The sequence below is a fragment of the Anarhichas minor genome, unplaced genomic scaffold (assembly GCF_050575085.1).
Source record: "Anarhichas minor isolate MPS153535 unplaced genomic scaffold, ASM5057508v1 ptg000018l, whole genome shotgun sequence".
Lineage (NCBI taxonomy): Eukaryota > Metazoa > Chordata > Actinopteri > Perciformes > Anarhichadidae > Anarhichas > Anarhichas minor.
Window position 1 is genome coordinate 8,960,215 of NW_027466464.1, and position 22,317 is coordinate 8,982,531.

Sequence of the window (22,317 nt, forward strand, 5' to 3'; positions counted from 1 at the left end):
AGAGTGAGATAACTGTACTTGCAAGCAGTAAACACGGATCTAACGCAGCAATATCTTTTCTTGGGTTTATGGCGTTAATCAGGGTGTTAACCCATATCAATTAAGATGGATAGACAGATGGATAGTTACTTTATTAATCCCGTAAGGGGACATTTTTCGCTACAGCAGCAATCATGGTACAGGTAAATAAAATAACAGAGTAATAATATTAAATATCAAATGCAAATATCAAATGCACAATATTTACAATAAGAATAACAAAGTAAAAATATTAGATATAAAAATGTATTGATTCTGAGTACTTTGTTTTACCCATTTCAGTCTGGTGGTTGATATATTTAAATTTTTATTCCATTTTTGTCCACTACCATAGCAAATAATCCATTTTTGGGGGGAGCTGTAGTAATACCGCCGCAGCAGCAGGTGGCAGTAGCGAGCAGGCTAGCGCCACTACCGCCCTGAGGAAAATATAACGACGAGGAAGATTTAGCATCAACAGTGCGAGACTAGCAAAGGTAACGTTTCCCCATCATTATTTAACCTGTACGGTTCCATCGTAATTCTAGACTTTGAATAGCATTTAATTATTTCCAAATGTGTAGTTTTGTATAACGCTATTGCGACACTAGCTGCTCAGGTAAATGCTAGCTAGCCGTTAGCATTAGCGGTTTTAGCTAGGCGAGCTAGCAGCTGCAGCGAGCTAAGCTGTCATTATTGTATGCATATGTGGGTGTATGTACGCTGAATGAGAGGCTTAGCCCGTTATGTGGCTTCATAATCCGTTATAAAGAACCAATAGCGCACTATTTTTAGCCTTTTGCATCAATTACGCTCGCGCCTTCGTGTCCGCTGCGCCTCACATTGCCTCATCTCTTGGCAGATTTTGTTTTTTCTGGCCCAGATATTTAGCAGCCAGTGACAAAGCTTTTGAAAATGGACACAAGAGCGTGGAGGAATCCGTATCATGACTACGATGGCAACCCTGCGTCCACACAGGCGCTGTTTGACTGCCAGGGAAAGGTAATACACACATATATATATACATATATAATGTATTTTGCACGTGATTCGTGTAACGGTGACCCTCGCAATTTAACGTGTTTTATTGTCTGTTCCTCCAGCTCACAGCAGAGTTCGCCCAACGGCTGAGCAGCAAGATCAGCGAGCTTCTAGCTGTCATGGAGAACGGCCTCAAGTCCGCCGACGCGAGAGATTGCACCACTTACACCGGCTGGGCAGGTGAAGATGATGATGACGATGACACCGTTACACACACGCAAGAGCACACTCGTGTGACGTCATAGGGGCCCCGCGCGCTGTGAACACGTGACTGACCCAGAGGTCACGCGTGGTTGGGGATGCTCAATACTGCACACTTTTTCATTTTTTATGTTTGTTCTGTACTTTAAAAAAATTGTTTTGATGCTTACATTTTCCTTCACAAATGATGATTATTTTTATACAAATTAGGGGGCGTACTCAACATTATAAAACAAGGATTTAATGAGGCATCTGAAACATCCCATCTGGTTTAAAGCTTACTGCTTCAACAGTGTTATTCATACTCATTTAGAGATTTTTTTTGGTTTTTTTCTATTTCAATATTTAGTTTATGATAATAGACGAGCAATAAATCCAGAAAATATTTATATTTACAGAGCGACCAGAGAGGTTTTAAAAGAAATGAATCCACAGTCAAAATACTTAAATTTCTGGTTAATGTACTCATTGTTTAAGCTCCATTAGATTTTATGAAGTCACAGTATTAGCTCCAGTTTAAAACAGGAAACGGTTCTGGTTTGCGTTCAAAGTCGACAGCAACAACATGTGCGGTGTGTGTGTCTGTCCACAGGCATTGCTCTGCTCTACCTGCACCTCCACAACGTGTTCAGGGACGACTCCTTGCTCCAGAGAGCTCTGGAGTACGTCAACCGCAGCCTGAAGTGTTTGACCCGGCGCCACGACGTCACCTTCCTGTGCGGGGACGCGGGGCCCCTGGCTGTAGCCGCTGTGGTCTACCATCGCCTGCAGAGGGTGCAAGAGACCGACGAGTGCATCAACAGGTCAGTCTAGAATGCGTTTATCAGCCTGGTCTAGATTGTCACATATATCATTTCATACTTTGTTAATTCTCGCTGTTTATGTTCCGTATTACAGGCTGATGATTAAGTGATCCGGGTCAAAACTGTGTGTGACGTTCAAGAACTATTTCAAGCAGTTGCCTCTGCTTAATATGAACACATATAAAATAAGGTTTACCTATCAAATATTTGCAGTCAGAGAAATGCGCTCACGTGTAGCTGCAACCGTGTTTGGGAACATGCTGCTTAAACTAAATGCTTGTGATTGGCCAGACTGATTATCTGTGACCACTTTGATTGGACGAACCGGAGCATTACTCCAATCACAATGGGTGAATATCGCTCCCGATCCTGTTAAATTAACTGCCAAAGGTAGGATGGTTTTATTATCAATCGCACACAGTTACAGGTCATCGTGGATAGTTCATTGTACGGTTACAATAGTGGGTCGTGACAGGCGGCCGGCCAGATTCACGAGCTCTGTGTGTCCTCTGCTACTCCCCCAGACTGCTGCAGTTTCACCAAAACGTGGTGAAAGGTGCCGGCGGGCTGCCCGATGAGCTGCTTTACGGGCGGATGGGTTTCCTCTACTCCCTCGTCTTCGTCAACCAGCAGCTGGGGCAGGACAGGATCCCACTGCAGTACATCCAGCAGGTAGGAAGGAAGGAGAAATCACACTTCCATGCACCGTGTTGGAAGGACTTTTTACATCCAGGACAGGCTGACTCATCGCCTACATGCAAAGATCTTATGCAGAAACGATAGAATAAGAGGAAATTGACCCCTAATTGGACAAATGGTTTGGAAAAACTAAATAAAAAGAGGGAAAAAGCATTAACTTGACATGAAATATGTTATTGAATATGGAACAAACTAAAATAACGCTGCTTCCCTCCTCAGATCAGCGAGTCCGTGCTGGTGTCAGGCGAGCACCTCAGCAGGAAGTTCAGGGTCCAGAACCACAGCCCCCTGATGTACGAGTGGTACCAGGAGCAGTACGTCGGCGCCGCCCACGGCCTGGCTGGCATCTACTACTACCTCATGCAGGTACGACAGGCCTCCTGTGTCCAGTTTGTGGAGCAATTTTACACACGACCTAATTCGATCTACCTGTTACTTCTCCATCCTGTGTAAACGCGGTCTGGTCTCTCCCCCCCCCCCCCCCCCCCCCCCCCCCCCCCCCCTCACAGCCGGGCTTCGTCTGCGTGGAGGAGTACGTTCACAGGCTGGTGAAGCCTAGCGTCGACCACGTCTGCCGCCTCAAGTTCCCCACGGGAAACTACCCTCCCTGTATCGGGGACGACCGGGACCTGCTGGTGCACTGGTGCCACGGATCCCCAGGGGTGGTGTACATGCTCCTGCAGGCATACAGGGTAAACACTCAGGGAGGAATGAATAATGTTTCCATTTGTATGCCATTTGGAGAATAAGAAGAGAGCCATTGGGCCATCAAAAAAAGCTCTCATTTTAATTTCCCTTTCCTCCCTCTCTCCCTCGTCGCAGGCCTTCGGAGTGCCCCAGTACCTGGAGGACGCCCTGCAGTGTGGAGAGGTGGTGTGGCACTGCGGCCTGCTGAAGAAGGGATACGGCCTGTGTCACGGTGCGGCGGGCAACGCCTACACCTTCCTGGCCCTCTACCGGCTAACGCAGGACCCCAAGCACCTTTACAGAGCCTGCATGGTGAGAGCACGGGGGGGGGGGGGACACACATCATCATGGGATCAGTATACATCGTTCACACACAGGCAGCAGCCTTTCGAGTGATCAAACAACAATAATATCCTGGTCTCGTGGTTTAAAAGATGCAAGATGTGAAAGTAAACTTCGCTCAAAGGACAACCAATCGCAGCGCAGTTGATTGATGATTCCAGAAAGGGGGTGGGGTTATATGAGAGGCAGGCCCTTTTATGTTTATTGACAATAGGTTGGTAGCTGTCGGTGCGAGTCGGCATCAAAGCGGGCGGGGGGGGGGGGTCTGCTAGCGAGCGCTCTTTGGATGCGCTCCAGGTGGCGCGAGTCCCCACGTGTGTGTGTGTGCGCGCCACCATTAGCATGGATCTGTTCACAGAGGATGGAAATGAGACTCTTCGGAGGTCTTGCCGAGGCTCCGCCCCGTGCATCCGACTGACATTGTGGTCGCAACCCGATACCTCGAGCTCAGGCGCCAGGATTTCACCGCTTTTAGCCGTTGACGGTTCAGCTGCAGTTCACTATTGTGGTAGAATGGGAATGTTATGGTGACACCGCCTCTCTCTCTCTCTCTCCAGTTTGCAGACTGGTGCATGAACTACGGCAAACATGGATGCCGAACACCAGACACTCCCTTCTCACTTTTTGAAGGTAAAGTTTAAGTTTCTGCGAGGAACGTTTAACCGGTCAAATCGACAGCAAATTAATGTATATGTAGTAGGAAACAGATAAAACAACAACTTCTCTGCATTATTGACCGTTTGCATCAAAAAGGAAGCTAAACCGGAATAAATGTTATGTTTTGATGGCTATAGCGCCGTGTCGTGTTGCGTCTCTGTTACTGAAGCTGTGAACTCACCGCGTCACTTCCTGTTTGCAGGCATGGCGGGCACCATCTACTTCTTGGCTGACATCCTGCAGCCAATGAAAGCCAGGTTCCCGGCCTTTGAGGTGTAAAGGTTTCCTCCACAGGTAGTCGCCCCCTCCCCCCCCCCCCCTTGCCCCGCCCCGCCCCCCACTCCACACTGTGGGAAAATATAACAAGGAGAAGACCCACACTTTTGCTCTCTGTCACACTCATGCATGAAAGCACCACATTCACAACAATCGACATTGTGCCATGTTTTTTCCTGCTCTACTCTACCGGGAACTTTACATGTTATTAACGGGATTTATCCTATACTCGCATCTCAACTACATAATTGTCTCAAAAAAAAAAAATGTCAAAGGTGAGAGCTTGCCTCGGTTTTTCGTTCCTCTTTTGTGTATAAAATAATTAAATTCTGTGGCTGTTGCTCAGATTGTGATTTCTTTTGAAGGTTTCAGCAAAAAGGAAGGAAACTAGTTTTCTGGCTGTCAAAAAAAAACAAAAAAAAAAACACAAATAAAACAACAAAACATCCCAAAATATGGTGTTAAAACTAAATGGTGTTTAGCTAACACTCAGCAACTGTATATTTGCTAATCTGTGAGCTTGATATGTTGAAGGAAATGGATTGCTTTAGTTTGTTTTTGGTTTTCTTTTTCAGAGTCAACAGCAAAGCTAGTAACAACGCACTAAATATAATGCAGTCCAAGCTGTGCCATGTGTTAAGGGATTAAACCCCAGAGTGTAAACTGTTGCCTGTCCTTTGCACTGTCTGAGCAATAAACCATGTGTCTTTTTACAGCTGTCGTCCTCTCGTGCATTTCACTACTTCTTGCTCTTGTTTTGATGCGATCGTGCAGCAGCAGGGATGCGCCACAGGGGGGCAGCGGCGAGTCCGCCACTTGTGAATTATTAATGTTTTGACCCCCTCCGCCTGGCAAATGAACCACACTCACCTCTGAATCTGCTCTGACTCAATAAGTAAAGAGTTAAACCCCTGAGATAACACAGAGGTGAAGGAGACAAACACAACTTCTCTCTCACCGTCGGCAGCTTTAAGGCATGCAGCTTGCAGAAGAAGCCACATATCACGGTGTCCCTCCCTTTGTGTGCTAGTCTCTTTTCCAAATAAGGCTCACGTAACCCTCCAGAAACCCAAGCGACGACACAATGCCGCCGCTCTTTTTCTTTTTAAGCCCCCCCCCCCCCCCCCTCTCCCCGTGTCCGTGCTTCTGTACACCAGCCGGGGTCTCGGAGGGGAGGGGCGGGGGGGGAGTACCAGGGAGCCTCAAGATGCGTTCATTTTCAGAAACCGAGCACCTCCGCCAGGAATTGTGAGTAAAAATAGAGCTCATCTGTCCAAAGGGGGCGTGGGGGCCTGGACGGGTTCCTTCTGTTCTTCAGCTGCAGGACTTAATGCAGTTAGTGGATCACCCAAATCCTCTTTGTGTCTTTTGAACAAACAAAAGAAGCTGCTGGAAATCAAGCACAGTCCTCCATTCATTACTGTGCTATGTCTATTAATATTAGTATTTTTACGGGTTTTAAATGAGCTTATTAATAAAAAAAAAGAAACCTACTGAATGTACAGTGTTCATCAGAGGTCTGTGTGGGGTGGGACGCGCTGCATCTCGGTGTAGTTTAACTTTGAATGGGTCAGCATATGAATCTGTGCACAGATTAAAAAGAAATGCCCCGTTTCATCAAATATTCTGAGAACATGTCAAGAAGAAGCCCCACATTTATGAAGACAAAGCTGAGCGTCCATTTCAAACGCACAATATTTCCATTCGTGAACAAACATTTGGGAAGAAACTAGGGTTTTGTAACCGAAGGAAAGATGGAGCTTGATTTAGGATTAAGAAAGAAAGTTCTTCACTTTCAACAACTATCTGGCAGGAACCTTTTATTTGGTCCCATCAGAGTAAGTATGACAACGATGCATCAAATGAAACCCATCAGAACTTTGCCCCTATCATTTGTGTTTAATGGCATCTACTAAACTTGTTTTATGCATCTTCTGCATTAATAATGCATTCCTTTTTAATGTTGCCCTCAGCACCACGGAGAGCTCTGGTTGAGACTTTTAACCTCCATCGATAGCGCAATCAAGTCTTTACTTCAGGGTAACTTCACCTATCATCTTTTTACCGCCTCAATTTCCCTCCAATGCATCATAGTGCTCAATTTAACGGCAAAATGCATTAACTTTGGGACGTCTCTATTAATTACACACTGTGTTGGAGCTAATCTGATGCATTGATCCTCTGATTTCAGAGTTTTTAAGGAAGCGTAATGTCCATAAAGCTCGTGCAGTAGAATTGTTATTTACCCATAAGAGGAGGAGCACGCTCGCCGGTTAAAAATACCACCTTGTAAGCGAGCTCTCCGGGGCGAGGAGCCCCTCCGAGGTGGGCCGCTGGGTTTCTGACTTTACTGCTTTTTCACGGGCACGGTCCAACTGTGCATCTCCCTCCCAAAAGAAAAAAAGAAAATTGACATTTTAACTAAATAGAAGTTTTATTTGAAAGAATTCAACACGTAGAAAAGAACATCCTGAGACACAAAACACGGAGTCTTGACGCGGTTATTTGGCCTTCTAAAAATACCCCTGTCCCCTTCTAGAGGCCTACTCCCACTGCACGGGGCGCGCAGCTCTCCTTTCCGTTTGCCCTAAGAAAGTTAAAGATGTTCCAGCGTGTCATCCGATCCGCCCTATTGGCACATGTGACGTCACGGGCCCGGGATAAATAAGAGGGGGCTTTGACAATGGCTCGGGACCACTCTGTCTTGGGACTTCGGCTTTGCTTCTTCTTTCTTTTCCGCTCCTCCAGCTCCTTCTCTCCAAAATGGTGTGTACATGATTGTGTTTCGGACCTTGTGGGTGGGGGGGGCGGATGGCGATGGAGTTACTTTTTTCTTTTACCGACTCAATACCGACTCTCCAAAAATCAGATCAAAAAATTGGGACTTGATTATCACTGAAATCGTGATAGGGAGGAGAAATCAGAGACCGCTGTGAAATATAGATTACGATACAAGTTCAAGATTTGTTCCTCTTGGCCCAGGACCACCTGCCTTGAAATACATCCACATTTCTATCACGCTTACACCTAAATGCAAGGACGCATCCATCAAATGTATTTCATGGCATTTTTGAGCGTTTACAGCAATAAATTCTGACATTTAGCGTTGTTAGGAAATCTTACATGAACTGGATTTTGTCTGTGCAACTTCTAAACTCATAAATCACTGTGTATTTATTCATTTCTCTGTGTGTTTGTGTGCGTGCGTGTGTGTGTGTGTGTTTGTGTGTGTGTGTATGTATGTATTCGTAAATGTGCCTTTTTGTGTATTTCCACGTAACAGGCAGCAGAGTTCTCACCGGAACAGATCGAGGGTAAGTGAAGAAACGGGGAGATCCATCTCACTCCCTTACAAATAACTTGGCATGCTGGAAATAGGTCGTGAGAATTCCACTCTCTGCGGATTATGTCCCCCAAATTGTCTTCCAGTCAAACTCCCAAGTAGCTGCAGGCTTTCTTAGTCAAACCTCTAAATTAACTCCTAAAAGGAGGAAGTAGTGATGGAGAAAGTGTCCTACAGCAGACCGCCGTAGGACACTGTCTGCGTCGGACATGTCCAGTTGTCGAGGAGAATTTGAGATACGTCTATTCTGAGCCGCCCTGGCCTTGTCTTGTGGCCTTTACACAGCAGAGGCGTTAATTACCAAGTCAAGGTTTAAGGTGCCGGCCTTGGCGGTGTCCCGTTACAAAATGAATCCAAACTGTGAACTCTTTTGTTGAGTGCTGAAAGACGTGTCTACAGACATTACTCTGTTTGGTGGAAGGGGGAACAGCTTGTATTATATTACATAGACGTTATATAGTTTAAAAACTAGGCAATTTGCACCCCAAAAAAAGGATGAAAGCGCTGCCTCTGCACATTCTGGTACATTTATACTACAGTGGAATACATGCGGGCCACTAGAGACCAGGTGTTGGTTACAACACAGTCAGCATTCTCACGTTTAACTCGCCGTGCCTCTATAAGGCCCGGGTTACTCTGGCTGGGTGTATCAGTTTGCTCCCTGAATGCCTCCCAAATGCAAGCGGAGGCAGGAATGGAGAGGGGTCAGAAGTGTGGGGGGGGTGGGGGGGAGGGGCAAGGTACAGCTGTTCCTCCCGCTGCTGTTCAGAGCATTCATCTGTTAAAAAGGTCACTTTGACTATGGCTTCCTGGTAGGATTCATACAGATAGCCAACCTTCCTTGATCACAGCTGTCGCCACAGTTATCTGGGAACAATGACGGAAGTATGTGGCTTCTATAGCCCTTGATCCTCCAACACGGCTGCCATAGCTGACTAAGAACCCTTTCAAATTAAGAATATACGATCCAGTGATGGATCAGATATAATGTTTTATTATTATTCTTTATCAATGTCCAAACAGCCTTGAAAAATGTTTTTTTAACCATGCTACCAGGAGCTCAGAGACATGTGAGACACAAGTCCGTGCTTTGGTAACTCAAAAGTTCTCTCCTCACTCTCCCGGACAGATTTCAAGGAATCCTTCGGCCTCTTCGACAGGGTCGGTGACAGCCAGGTAGCTTTCAACCAGGTGGCCGACATCATGCGCGCCCTGGGCCAGAACCCCACCAACTTGGCCGTCAAGAAGATTCTGGGCAACCCAACCGCTGATGGTGAGACCCCATGTGACAATACCTGCCGAGTGTAGGCAATCGCAGGCAAAGCTTAAAGATATGACAGATGAGATGGAGGTAAATGCTGAAACATAGCATGATAGCAGGGTGTCCCCCTTGTTTCAACAGACTTGGCCAACAAGAGGGTCAACTTCGAGACCTTCCTCCCCATGCTGAAGGAGGTCGACGCCCAGCCAAAGGGCACGGTCGAGGACTACATTGAGGGCCTGCGCGTCTTCGACAAGGAGGGCAACGGCACAATCATGGGCGCCGAGCTGCGCATCGTGCTGGCCACCCTGGGTGAGTCTCTCAAGGTCGCCAAATATAGAATCACGCAAATAGAGTGTGCTTAGCGAGCACGCGTGTGGGTGAAATGGAGAACGTGTCCCATGACATGGATACTTTATGCGCCCCCCACAGGAGAGAAGATGACCGAACACGAGATTGAATCCCTCATGGTGGGCCAGGAGGACGAGAACGGCAGTCTGCACTACGAGGGTGAGCTTTGATTTCCCCGCATGCCTTGTCTATTTATATAATAACTTCATAAATGATGCTCAAGATTTGTAAACATGGGTTTGTCTCTCTCCAGCTTTCATCAAGCACATCTTGTCTGTGTAAGAGGCTGACAGTAGGTCACCTACAGACAGCCCAATGGTGTTCAGGACATCTACACCACATCAAAGACCAACCAAGGAAAGACAAGGACTATGTACAAGGGATGTTGGAGCAAACCCATCTTGTTGTTTATTTTTGTTTTTCTTTCCATTTTGTCTCAAACCCTCCTCGCTCGGGTCATTACCTCTCCATCGTATACCACCATCACTTGGCCTCTACTCCTTCCCGGTGGCGCGTCTCCACTCACCAGCATGGGGTGAGGAACGGGGGAGAAGGGATGACCGCTCATCAAGTGAGGGTAGATCCCTCCATTCCCACCGCCACCCTCATTCAGTCACGCCATCACTGATTCCCAGCAATGCCAAAGGTGCTGGAGAATGGTCGTGGACAGGCCGCCAAACGTCTCCCACCTCCCTGAAAAGTTTTATTTATTGTCACTCTGTTCATTTCAGAATAAACCTTTCCAACGTACATCCCACCTGGGTTGATTCCTGATCTTTCATTGCCAACATGCAGTTGTAGATGTGCTTTATTATAGGCCAACATAGTCTATGAGCCAGGGGGGGTTAATGGTCTTTGTCCCTATATCATTATAAATCCCAGACTATTTATCAGTCACATCTTCTTGACACAACATCATTTAACCATAAAAAGACATTTAAAATTATATACTACAAGAATACAACAATAAAAACATTCCTTAAGATAATAAACCTATCTTTGATTGACTTGATATGAAGTTAGTTATAAGGAAGAGCATCTCCTTAGTGTGTGAGATGTATTTGTTCAAGTATAAAACCAGCCAGCTCGGCAGGTTTGGTCTCACTTACTGCTGTGTGTATTTTTTTAGCATCCTCCTGAAGCACAGAGAACAAGGAATCACCGAGGAAACATACTTGTTCTCCCACAGTGTGACTATAACGTACCTGTGGCCTTGTGGAGTAAACACAGGAGCAATGTGTCCCTCACACAGCACTGGGACCGACAGCGTCTGTGTACACCTCGAGAGAGCCTGCCCCCCTGTGGTCGAATGAGGAAACAGGCAGACTTGTGTTACAAAACACATGTTTTCTTTTTGATATACTGTTTCAATATCTATTTTTTTTATACATCTCGTTTTCGACTCTTTTAGATTGCTATTTGATAAAAATACTAAATGATTTCTGCACCAAGATATTTATTTTTATTTATTCCGTTTTATCTAATGATAGTGATGCTGTCGGAGTACATTCAAGGAAGAAACCAACAAATAAAGACACACATGTAGCGGCCGCAGCACGCACATGTTTAATATGCATATGCAATGAGTGATGCTCATTGTGCACGCTTTCTTTTCTGTAGAAATCAGTTATTAACTGTAATTTTACGAGTGTTTTGTAATTTCCGCTACAATGTTGTTCCGGCCAATCAGCGTGAGAGGTTTCGCAGCGAAGGAAACAGTGAGGTGTCACTCTGCTGCGGTTTTCATGGGCAAAACCTTTCTCCTGGAGTGCGACAAAACATGCTTCAATGTCACATTTTAAGTTACACACGAATGATAGTTAGTATCGACACACTTTAACAACAACACACACGTGTTTTACTTCTCTACACAGAGCATACGTTAACTGTTAAACTGTTGTAGTCCAGGAGTCAGTGACGGACAACAGAGTGAGGCTTCTTCTTCGTTGGTAGTGCTCACTCAGATATTGGTTAATGCTTCATTAAACGGTGTCTTTCAGTGTGATTTTACGTATAGATACAGTTAGTTATCTGCTGTTTCTGTCTCTGCTTTCTCTGACGATGTTTGCTAAGAAGGTGAGCAACATTTGTCTTCTGGGGCTGAGAAATGTCTCCGGAAGAGGACGGGTGTTGTCTGTGGCTGCCAGGTGAAGTATTTCATATATACAGTAGGCCTATATAACTTTTTAGGTTTCAATAATGGCTTAAATAGACGGACGAATGCATGCACGTATCATAGTCGAACTTGGTTCATCTTTAATCGATATCTTAATCGACTTGCAGGTAAGTCATCTGTAGAAGTATTTAGTTCAAAGCGACCTTTGACACACTTCTTTCATACGTAACCTTATATGCAGCTTTCATTTATACATTCATATCAATAGGTGGAAGTGAAGTGCGTTTTCGTAAAACTGCATTCAGAAAAAGTAAAGTTGAGAAAACATTTTTAGTTTCCAGCTGTGAGGAGTTGCTGCTAATAACCTGCATAACTTCAGGGTTTGGACTTTTTAATTGGACAAAACAAGACATTACAAACTATATATGATTTTATAACTAGCTTTTTTAATCATGTTCTGTTTTTTTGGTTGTTTTTTTTACATTTCATGACTAATAGAGAAAATAATGATCCTTAGTTTCATCCCGGCTCTCATGCTAATCGTAGCATCTTCCCATAATCCCTTGCTGCTATACCAAAGTGAATTTAGTTTGGTGTGATTGGTTGAATTTCTCTCATTCTTCCCAGGCTCTACAGTCAGGCCCAGGAGCCTGGGCAGCCTGGCCCCCCGCCCCGCCCCGAGACCTCCAGCGCCACGACGCTGATGGACATTGGGACCCGCCGGATCTTCAACGAGCACCACGACATCTTCAGACAAAGCGTGCGGCGTTTCTATCAAGAGGAAGTGATTCCATACCACAAGGAGTAGGCCGAAGAATGTCACTGTCAACATCTCTTGTTGCGACGCCAATCGCAAAAATGTATTAAAACTCCTTCAGCGTAGTCTTTTCACACCTCACCACAGTTCCCTTTTTTTCCTCGATCCAGGTGGGAGAAGGCCGGTCAGGTGAGCAGGGAGGTGTGGGAGAAGGCTGGAGAGCAAGGCATGCTGGGAGTAATGATACCAGCGGAGCACGGTGGCGTCGGAGCAGACCTGTTTTCTGTGGCCGTCACGTGGGAGGAGCAGTGAGTTGTACTAAAAAAATCAAATAAAAACATTCATATCTGAAATGTAACACTTTTAGTTTTTTTTACTTTGTTTCTCTCCTGCAGATCGTACTCCAACTGCTCAGGCCCGGGCTTCTCCCTGCACTCCGACATCATCATGCCCTACATCTCCAACTACGGCAGCAAGGAGCAGATCGAACGCTTCATCCCCGAGATGACTGCTGGGAAATGCATCGGCGCTATTGCCATGACCGAGCCAGGAGCCGGCAGGTCGGCGGATTCAAGCCAAAGTCCCAAACGTCGGCGTGCACAGCACCGATGTCGCGTAGCTTTGATGACTCTGCATCTTTTATCTTTTCAGTGACCTCCAAGGTGTGAGGACGCACGCCAAGCGGGACGGCAGCGACTGGATCCTCAACGGCAACAAGGTAACGAGTCACAAAAAGGAGTCATTTGACCGCATCTCGGCACCGCCTCGAGCTCCGTTCCGTCTCACCCCCTCCAGGTGTTCATCTCAAACGGGTGGATGGCCGACCTGGTGGTGGTCGTGGCCGTGACGGACCGCGAGGCCAAGTCGGCGGCACACGGCATCAGTCTGTTCCTGGTGGAGGACGGCGTGAAGGGCTTCCAGAAGGGGCGCAAGTTGGAGAAGATCGGTCTGAAGGCCCAGGTACCGGAGCTCGGCGGCTTCCGTCGTTCTTCTACGTCTCTTTGCAAAAAAAGCTAAATGTCAGAACACGCCGATTCCGTCGCCTCACTGTTTTTTTTTCTCCTCCCGTCTTTCGCAGGACACGGCTGAACTGTTCTTTGAGGATGTGCGGCTTCCAGCCGACGCCATCCTGGGGGAGCCCAACAAGGGCTTCTACTACCTGATGAACGAACTGCCTCAGGTGAAAAGAACACGTTTTTAGGATTTTCTCAGTGTCAAAGAACTCCAATGATAGTTGTCCTTTGAGTTGCCTATCGATTGTTTCGGGTTCGGTTAGTCTGATCTGTAAATCCCCTTCTCGTTTTGTGGCGAAAGGAGCGTCTGGCGATTGCTGGCATCGCCATAGCGAGCTGCGAGTTCATGTTTGAGGAAACCAGGAACTACGTGATGCAGAGGAAGGCTTTCGGCAAGACCATCGCACATCTACAGGTCTGTATAACAAACGATTGTGTGCTTGCTTTCGAATCTGATTGTTCCTTTCTGAGAATAACTATCACCGCGTCTAATTTTGCTCCCTCAGACCGTGCAACACAAGCTGGCCGAGCTGAAGACGGAGATCTGCGTGGGCCGAGCCTTCGTAGACAACTGCATCCAGCTCCACGCTGAGAAACGCCTGGATACGGCCACGGCTTCCATGGCCAAGTTCTGGTGAGGATGTGTTTTTTGTTAGATTAACCAGGCCATGTTGATGCCATTTGCTAATGTCCGTCTGGGCTTCTCTCCAGGGCTTCTGACCTCCAGAACAAGGTGGCCACTCAGTGCCTGCAGCTCCATGGAGGCTGGGGCTACATGTGGGAATACCCCATCGCCAAGTAAGTGTCACGTGACCTGATCACCCACATTGTTTGCGTTCCAGTCCATCCACAAGTTGCTGAAGTCTGTCTCTTGCAGGGCGTTTGTGGATTCCCGTGTTCAGCCCATCTATGGAGGCACCAATGAGATCATGAAAGAGCTCATCGGCCGCTCCATCGTTAGCCGGAAGTGAGAACGATTGATGTGCGGTTGTGAGAAGTCATGGAAGAGTGTTTAATCATGCTCGAACCAAGTCTGTATAGCTTTTATCAGAAGAAATAACACTGCCTTCCCTATTTATTAATAATTGTAAATAATTTTGTCAGCAATGCATTGTTTCAGCACACCATTTAGAGCGTCTGAGAAACACCCCAAATTCATTCTTGTTATTTAATCATCTTAAAAACGTGATGGAAAGGCTCAGGGATGAAATGTTGTAAATATCACTGAATTGAATAAAAAACGTGTCAATCAGCAACAGCGTCCCCTGTGCATTGTCTTCTTTCCACCAGTAGGTGGCAGCAAATGCACGGACGACAAGCAGACTGTTGAATGCGACCTCGAGCATCTCTCCTCGTTCTATAGATGCAATGCCGGCATCTTTGAGTGGATGCACCGTGACTATACATTGTATCACCATGCGTTTGCGTCCTCGTGGGTTTGCTGCATGCGCCTGTAAAAGACAGAAGTGCCGCTACATGCTCAGTGATGCATCTTCCTCCCATCGTCTCCCCTTCCCCTCTCCCCCCCCCCTCCTCCTTTTCCATGTTTCCTTAGCAACAGCCACACCCCTGTGCTTCCAGCTCTGCGCTCGTCTTCCACTGCGGGCAGCACTTCCCTCCTTTCAGCAAAGCAGCCCAGAATTAAAAAAAATAACCCTTTCTAACAATGACTCGACATTTCACTCACTTTGCACCCTGCTGGGTGGTCATTCCGGCTTTGTGCCGGTGTGCGTCTGTGGCCAACTCTGCGCGCGAGCATTATGTCGCATATTTTCACTTCCAAAAGATGTTGCACATGTTTGTTTTTTAAAATATAATATCAAGGAGGGGATTTTCCCGTTCATGCATGTTGCCCCTTGCACAATCCCATTGCGCCTTCCCTGCTGCATTTACGGTAGTTTAACGTGCGGTGGGAGGGACCAGAGGGCCCCTTACTGCTCTCATTGTCCCTCGGTGTTCAGTGCCGCTCAGCAGCCCGAACCTCCAGGTAAGAGCCGACGCTCTTTCTTTATCATTTACCGGCGAACGAGGCTTTGTGTTTGCTCAGCATTTATAGGTTCCAGCTGTTATTTAATGCAACACCGGCAGCTGTAAAAAAAAAAGTTTGCAAAGAAAAGCCCTAGTGGTTATTAACGTTGGCTCTGCTGTCTGCTAATCCTCAGCTGGTGTGTGCGCGCGTCACGGTCAGATGTACAGTTATGTATGAATTCGGAGATGTGAAAGGATGCGATGTAACTTAACGCGTCGCTTTCCATTGCACGTGAAGAAGAAATGTGTTAAACTGTGTTTTATTTGCGGGTTTTTTGTATTTATTTATTTAGTTTGGTCGCTCTCTTGCTGAATCCTGGTGCGCCTCTGGCCGCTGCAGCAGCAGCCTGCGCCTTTTGTTCTGGTCCACGCCTGTAAGGTGCTGAAACCGGCGCTGCCCCCCCCCCCCCCCCCCCTCCCAGTTCCTCCCTGCAGTACAGGAGAGCGGAGAATGCATTTGATTTAACGTGTGGAGGTGTAGATCATGTTAACATTATAGCCATCTCTTTGACTCACGCCTTGCCCACGTCCACGGCCTGTGGATGAGGGAGTAGCCCCGCTTGTCTGCCACAGCCAGTTGCCCCTTTGCGGTCATTACCAGCTTGCATCAGCAAAAGGCAGCATGACTTGCATTGGATGTATATAATGCATACAACACATGCATTGTAATATCTTTCGTGGTATTTATTTGAGTTAAGTTACATTAATTGCAATAATTCTGTTATGACAGCAGAGAGCCACTGGGTGACCGGTCCCCTGATTCCTCCCGTGTGCAGGCCGTAATGGACCCTGATGGGTTGTAATGTCTTTTATATCATATTCAGCCAAAGATAGTGATCTAGAAATGTCCAGACCTCCATTACGCATTGGATCTGTTCCAAACCGGCCTCAAGCTGAAGGAGAAGCAGGGGGCCGTAGATTCCCCACGTCTGGGTGTGAGAGCATTCCTTTGATGAAAAGGAATTAATGCTCGCATGAGACGAGCACGGCAGTTTTTTGTACTTGCACATTCCTATTGTGGTCTCGTAAGACCCCCAGGTACATGGAAGATACATAATGATGTTGGATTCGGGGCCGAGCGTTGCAGTGCTGGTAGATTCCTCCTGAGGACAGGTATAGGTTTGAGGTTCAGTAACTTGACACGCTGTCAAATGGAAGCGTGATGCACCCTGTTTGCTTGATTGATGTGATTACATTTGATAACAGCGTGCAATAAATGTGCAGGAGGCGGTTTTTCCCTTTTCAGTGTGATGGTTGCTTGTATTGATTATTGATTTAAGGCAAACCTTGGAGGTGTAGTGTCAGTTAACATCTCATACAATGCAAAGAATGGACAGAGAGATATACACACAACCACACACACGTTCACTTATAATTCAGTCAGTCAAGGCATGAACTGGGAACATTAACTCCTCGCCCATTTCAACGTAGCTTATGTGTTTCTTGGCTCGGTCCAAATGGAGGTCGCCAAAGTTCGTTATAGTCGAGATGTGTGTGTGTGTGTGTGTGTGTGTCAGGTTTCACCCACTTCCCCCGGTCACGACAAACCTCTCTATCAGGCCAGATTGGTGCTGAGTCTAATCACCGATGGAGTAATTGAAATGACCTTAATCACGAAACAACAGGTTGTGTCCGTGTGTTTACCCGCATAAGCTATGAAAACACGACTTATTTAAACCTCAGATCTCTGTACTCCTTCTGTGTTCATGTGAATAATGTGTGTGCGTTAGCCACTTCTTGCTTTTCCCACCACTATAGGAAACCCTATCCGTCTCTTTGCACCACGCAAGGAACGTTAAGTATATTTCCCAACGTCAATTCTGGTTAGGCGCGCCGTCAAAATCCTGAAACCACAGAACCACGGAAATTAAGACGCGCCGTATTGGCTGCTGCGTCCTTCCTCCTGGGGAGTAATTGTACTGGAACAATTTTTGGAGTAAAGATCCGTGTCACAGGTGTTTGAGGACCCCCAATGTCCCCGGCTGCTCCTCCCGTCCCAGGCCTTCTGCACTAATTGGAGCTGGCAGAACTGTGCTTTTAGCACACGATTAAGTCTTGACCGTGAGAGGAGACCTAATCTAATTCACATACGTCATAAGGCACCAAACGGCCCTCTGACCTGCATGTGGAGCAGACCCACACCAACACACACACACACACACACATGCAGCGCTGCTTCTTGGCACGCTCGAGTGCTTTTTTGGGGCGTAGAGGAACAAAACCGTCGATAAATGGGAACTGAATAATAAGTTTGAGGTGTTGTGCTGCCATCATGTGTGCACCAACAGGCCAGATGTCCATGTCTTGCTCAAGGGCTCTTTGTAAAAGAAAATATGTCTCTTAAAGGGACATTGGGGCGAACCGTTATGCTGTAACAACAGAGGACAGACGGACATGTACTCGCCAGCAGAGAAAGCTGTTGGCTAGCGGCACAGTCAATCTGCAGTCCAGATGTTGTTGAAACAGCTGTTAAAATGCAGATCTGCGTGTTTTTATTGGGGTTCTTGAAGTTATTGTGGAGGACGCAGGTGCTGAGGTTTATTGAGTTGGATAAAACCTGTTTATCTGTTGCTCGGATCCATCCCGTGACCTCCTCGGCATACAGGACGGTCTCTCTAAACCGCCCCTTGTAACTCTCTCCATCTACGGCTGACTAGCACCCAGTCTCCCAAAGCGACCCTGACAGCCGGCGTCGCATTTCATTCCTCACGGGCGATGCCCCTCGACAGAGAGGACACTCATTCAGGGGCATTCCCAGCAAAACTCTCCTCGCATATTGGCATCCGTGATATTCTCCGCGCCGCTGTGGCGTAACCCTGTTAGCTAATCCGTGAGGTCAGCGCGATAGTGGCCCGGGTTCGGTGTAGGAAAGAAGTTTATTTCTGAGAGACGGAGAACACAACGCCGCCTACCACACAGGTGGACTTGGCTCGAGTACGGCACCATCCACGCCATGTTGAGACATGTGCCTCAAATCTCCCTCCTCTACAATCCTTCTCTTTATTTCAATTTAGTTTGTGTGCACAAGTGCCCAAAAGCACATTCCAAGAAAGGAAAATGTGCTGGACGTTCACACGGAGCTGTTGCATGAAGCTTAATGCGTCTCCGTCTTGGCGGGGCTATGACATCGTACGGTGCAGCTTTGACTTAATGTCTGCGGTTTCACGCCCCTTGATTGGGACACGAGAATGCAGGCAGCTGGGCTGTTGACATGTTCTGGATAATATTATGGCTGAGTCTGCCTCTATGTGCAGCCAGCTGGGCCCTGCATCTGTTTTAATGCAACGCACCGGGACTTGGCGGGATTTGGTTGGCCTTCCAGTTGAAGGTGTAAAGGAAGTGCCAATTTGACGGACAATAATGTGTCTTTGGCAGATTTTTCAGCTGTTAAAGATCTATTTGTCAATAGTCCATCGAAGACAGAACTATTTAAAAAACGTAATAGCAGCCTAAATGATGTACTAGAAGCAGCAGTACGCACAGCAGTTGCATTTGGAGGCCTGTGTGGTTTTTTCGGACCTTGGACGAAACCATTAATGAGCCCCAGCGTCTTCCTGCATGGGCCCGGGGACCTCCACTTAGCCTAGCGTGGCGGCTAAGCTATGTAGCGCCGAGCCGTGTGATCATTTCCAGATGTTCAAGCTAAACGGCTCGATTGTGTTCTCCCGGACTTTTTGCAAACAGCGGACTGGCAGCGGTTGTAGGCCCGAAAACATGGGGCGCAGTGTGCTGGGGGAATCAAAGAGCCTCATTGTTGGACGCCCGTGTACTGTTAGAACATACACACTCAGGTTTCTTTATGCTAAGGCCTGGAGCTTCCTAAATGAAACCAGAACACATCTTTTACTGTGTCAGTGTGTCCATCTCTGTTCCTGTGTGCGTCTGCTTGTCAGGGTCGTATTGTGGATGAATGGAACCCCCCCCGTTTCATGGGCGCTCCACACACAGCGGCTCTGTGGAGCCAGTGTGAAGCGTAGAAACAGATGGACGCCGATGGTACATCACGTTCCTGTAAGTCTGTTTCTAACTGGACTGCAGGAACACAGCAGCTGAGTGTGTGTGGTGGACCTCCTGGCCCGCTTCCAGGAAGGTTTTTTTTACTGTGACCGCCTCTGCAAATGTCTGAAGAGGCACTTACCCGCACATCTAACATCCTCTCTTCGATATGTAACAGACGGATGAAGACGAAGAGAGATGAAGGATGTAATTCAGGGCAAATCCACCAATAAACCTTGCAGAGACAAGACATGTTTGAATAATCAATCAATTGCTCGATCGTTTGCATTCTTTGTCTTTCAAACACAGAGAAATACTGCTCTGCAGTGGGCTTCTCATTCGCAAGTATCTCCCTGTCTGGACCGTCTGTGTTGTTTTCAAGTGTCGACTGTGCCTCCTGCCCCCGATTTGGGGCCATCAAGGGCCCCCCTCACCACGGCAACCCCTGCCATGGAAACCAGCACCCTCAAAGGAATGAGCCTTTTGAGTACCAGTGTGTAGAGACCCTCTGTGTGGCTCCAGCTCACTCCGTAGTTAGAGGATACAGACAGGGGGCCTGGAAAACAGCATTCCCCATCCTGTTCCCTTGTTTTTCCCTTTCCTTTCCTTTCCTTCCCTTCCCTTTCCTTTCCTTCCCTTTCCTTTCCTTTCCTTTCCTTTCCACCTGTGAATCCCCTGATTGGGTCTCTCCATTTCGGCCGTACCGCCGAGGGTCAGAGAACGAACTGAACGTGTTGAATCTCCTCTTGCGGCGTCCAAGGGACCGATCGTGTAGTGTCGGTGGCGCACATGCGCGTCGGGGCATATGCGTCCCCAGGGCGCTGTTCAGCGGAGGCAGGGTGGGAGACTTCACCGCCTCAGGTCACCTCATTAAATCACAGAGCGTAAATCCTGGTAGAAAAGGGAGCCGTCGGCTTCACTCCGGAGCATCAACAGATGCTTGTGAATGGCCTCTGGGGAAGGCGAGTCTCTCTTGTTAATGCCGACAATAGCTGGTGATGAACTGGGGATAAACTGGAGAACTTGAGCTCACAGGCCAAGGTTTTCCTCCATCTATAGATGCGTACAGAACTGGCTAGTTGAACCGTTTTACTCTCATTTAGCATTTTATGCATGGTCTTTATTATTTTATTCATGCCATATATCCTGGCATCTATATCACACGCCAACTGTTTCCCCGGTTTCCGTTTATATATACTTGTATATTCCGTGTTATTTGTATAGGTTTTATGGATCGTACAGTAAACAGCGTCTCGGTCTCTTAGGAACTGCAAACCTGTCCGCTGTGTTTTACCTCTGCACCGTAACGGCCTGGTACAGACGTCTGGGCTGCGGCTCACTGTTGATACCAGCATCTTTTTCTTCTGACTGTGTAGCCTGTGAGTCCAAACATTACATCCTGATGTTATCTCTGCTCCGGCCTGATTGCTGTCTCCTGCTAACTGTCTGTGCAGGCATGTTTCTGTGTTGTGTCCCGGAGCATGTTTGGGGTCCGTGATTAGCCGTTTCACCTGCAAAATCACCGCCGTTTAAAAGCCACCAGCTTCTGCCAGCTCATTTGTGTGCGCTCCATGGGCCACCAATTATTGATTTTGCCCCCCCCCCCCCCGAGCCTTCTTTTTTCCCTCAGCTCACCTGTCCCCTGTTGGGAAGCAGGAGGACAAGGAGACCCCCCCCGTGGTTCTGCATGTCCACATTCAGACGCTAATCTGCTGCCATCTGCTTTCCACCTCGGTGGGGGAGGGGGGGGATGCTGCACGTGATGCCTCCCTGTCCACGGTCTCTACGGGGTAGGGAGGAAAATCCCTGAGCCTCCTTGTGCACCGAGGGCTTACCAGGCTGGTCGCCACCTTTACACCCTAATCAAGGCACACTGCACCCCCCTCTCCCTTTAGCCCTGTTCTCACCCTCACCCAACAGGGGTCACCCATACAGAAGGCTGAGCAAGACTCTAAAGAAGCTACCCCCTTTATTCAGGGGCAATGGACCTCAGAATAATAGACCTGTTCCTCTGCATGACCCCGCTCGCCGATTGGTCAAAGAGGCTTCCGGGGCTGAGAAGTCAACCACTGCCGGCTGTTCAGAAGCGCCTCCCCTTCTAGCTGATCAAGTGAAGCAGACGGGATTTACACGACAGCGTCAACAGTTGTTGGAGTTTCGCTCAAAAGAGTGGGAACACTTCTCAGGCTTGTTCTTCTGGTTGCACGTCAACTGGTGTGTGTGTGTGGGGGGGGGGGATCGGGATGACATAACAGAGTATATTTTGGCAGTCACTGCGGGAAGTTCCTCTTCATGCTCGTAGCCTGTTTTTTAGAAAGCAATTATTTGCTGTATCATGTAACAGGACCTCTCTCGTGGATGAAGTAGATTGTGTGATGTAGTTCAGATGCTGTTTGTGGCTCCAAGAAGCACACTGATCCCTTCAGGCGGATACAGTCAGCCCATTGGATTAAATACAAAAATGCGTTGTCGGGAAGCTTAAGTCAAGGCTGTTTTTCTATTCATCATGGGGATGTAGCAAATGTAGCATTTTCAATAAACTACAATACAAATCTGAGAAAGATTTACACTAGCACTTTAAAAACGTTCTCTCTCCTGGAGTGCAATGCACAGCAGAGTCCAAGAAAATGTAATAAGATGGATCGCCGACTTCAATAATGAAGAAAGTGTAATAACCGTGTAATGAAACATACTGCCCTGAAGATGGCTGTGACAAATGTCGCCAAAA

At 47.4% G+C, this 22,317-nt stretch overlaps 3 protein-coding genes across 4 annotated transcripts; all 3 read left to right on the forward strand.

Annotated features, from left to right (window-relative positions):
* The first annotated feature begins 404 nt into the window (after nt 1-404).
* On the forward strand, nt 405-9,286 carry lancl1 (LanC antibiotic synthetase component C-like 1 (bacterial)). Of its 2 annotated transcripts, XM_076094377.1 has the most exons (12): nt 405-515; nt 881-1,020; nt 1,122-1,239; nt 1,853-2,063; nt 2,588-2,735; nt 2,982-3,128; nt 3,272-3,454; nt 3,585-3,761; nt 4,349-4,421; nt 4,651-4,742; nt 8,008-8,038; nt 9,197-9,286. In XM_076094377.1, the coding sequence occupies exons 2-10, from the start codon at nt 934-936 to the stop codon at nt 4,725-4,727; spliced, it is 1,221 nt and encodes a 406-aa protein (XP_075950492.1). In that variant the 5' UTR covers nt 405-515; nt 881-933; the 3' UTR covers nt 4,728-4,742; nt 8,008-8,038; nt 9,197-9,286. The 2 variants fall into 2 exon arrangements, with proteins under 2 accessions (XP_075950492.1, XP_075950491.1); XM_076094376.1 differs by lacking the exons at nt 8,008-8,038; nt 9,197-9,286 and having other exon boundaries at nt 4,651-5,439.
* Nucleotides 6,791-10,436, forward strand: mylz3 (myosin, light polypeptide 3, skeletal muscle). Its single transcript, XM_076094378.1, has 6 exons — nt 6,791-7,490; nt 8,008-8,038; nt 9,197-9,340; nt 9,470-9,640; nt 9,761-9,838; nt 9,933-10,436. The coding sequence occupies exons 1-6, from the start codon at nt 7,488-7,490 to the stop codon at nt 9,959-9,961; spliced, it is 456 nt and encodes a 151-aa protein (XP_075950493.1). The 5' UTR covers nt 6,791-7,487; the 3' UTR covers nt 9,962-10,436.
* Nucleotides 10,437-11,631: 1,195 nt separating this feature from the next.
* Nucleotides 11,632-14,821, forward strand: acadl (acyl-CoA dehydrogenase long chain). Its single transcript, XM_076095011.1, has 11 exons — nt 11,632-11,826; nt 12,423-12,599; nt 12,723-12,860; nt 12,948-13,112; nt 13,204-13,270; nt 13,348-13,512; nt 13,631-13,732; nt 13,867-13,980; nt 14,072-14,199; nt 14,277-14,363; nt 14,443-14,821. Exons 1-11 carry the CDS (start codon nt 11,741-11,743, stop codon nt 14,534-14,536), a joined length of 1,323 nt encoding a protein of 440 aa, XP_075951126.1. The 5' UTR covers nt 11,632-11,740; the 3' UTR covers nt 14,537-14,821.
* The last annotated feature ends 7,496 nt before the right edge of the window (nt 14,822-22,317 follow it).

Bases quoted from the DNA above. Each gene is read 5' to 3' on its own strand.
- lancl1 (XM_076094377.1), top strand. From the start codon at position 934: ATGGACACAAGAGCGTGGAGGAATCCGTATCATGACTACGATGGCAAC. The intron at 2,736-2,981 runs GTAGGAAGGAAG...TTCCCTCCTCAG, and splicing joins CACTGCAGTACATCCAGCAG to ATCAGCGAGTCCGTGCTGGT. The intron at 3,762-4,348 runs GTGAGAGCACGG...CTCTCTCTCCAG, and splicing joins ACCTTTACAGAGCCTGCATG to TTTGCAGACTGGTGCATGAA.
- acadl (XM_076095011.1), top strand. From the start codon at position 11,741: ATGTTTGCTAAGAAGGTGAGCAACATTTGTCTTCTGGGGCTGAGAAAT. The intron at 13,513-13,630 runs GTACCGGAGCTC...CGTCTTTCGCAG, and splicing joins AGATCGGTCTGAAGGCCCAG to GACACGGCTGAACTGTTCTT. The intron at 14,364-14,442 runs GTAAGTGTCACG...TGTCTCTTGCAG, and splicing joins TGGGAATACCCCATCGCCAA to GGCGTTTGTGGATTCCCGTG.
- mylz3 (XM_076094378.1), top strand. The intron at 8,039-9,196 runs GTAAGTGAAGAA...TCTCCCGGACAG, and splicing joins CTCACCGGAACAGATCGAGG to ATTTCAAGGAATCCTTCGGC. The intron at 9,839-9,932 runs GTGAGCTTTGAT...GTCTCTCTCCAG, and splicing joins CGGCAGTCTGCACTACGAGG to CTTTCATCAAGCACATCTTG.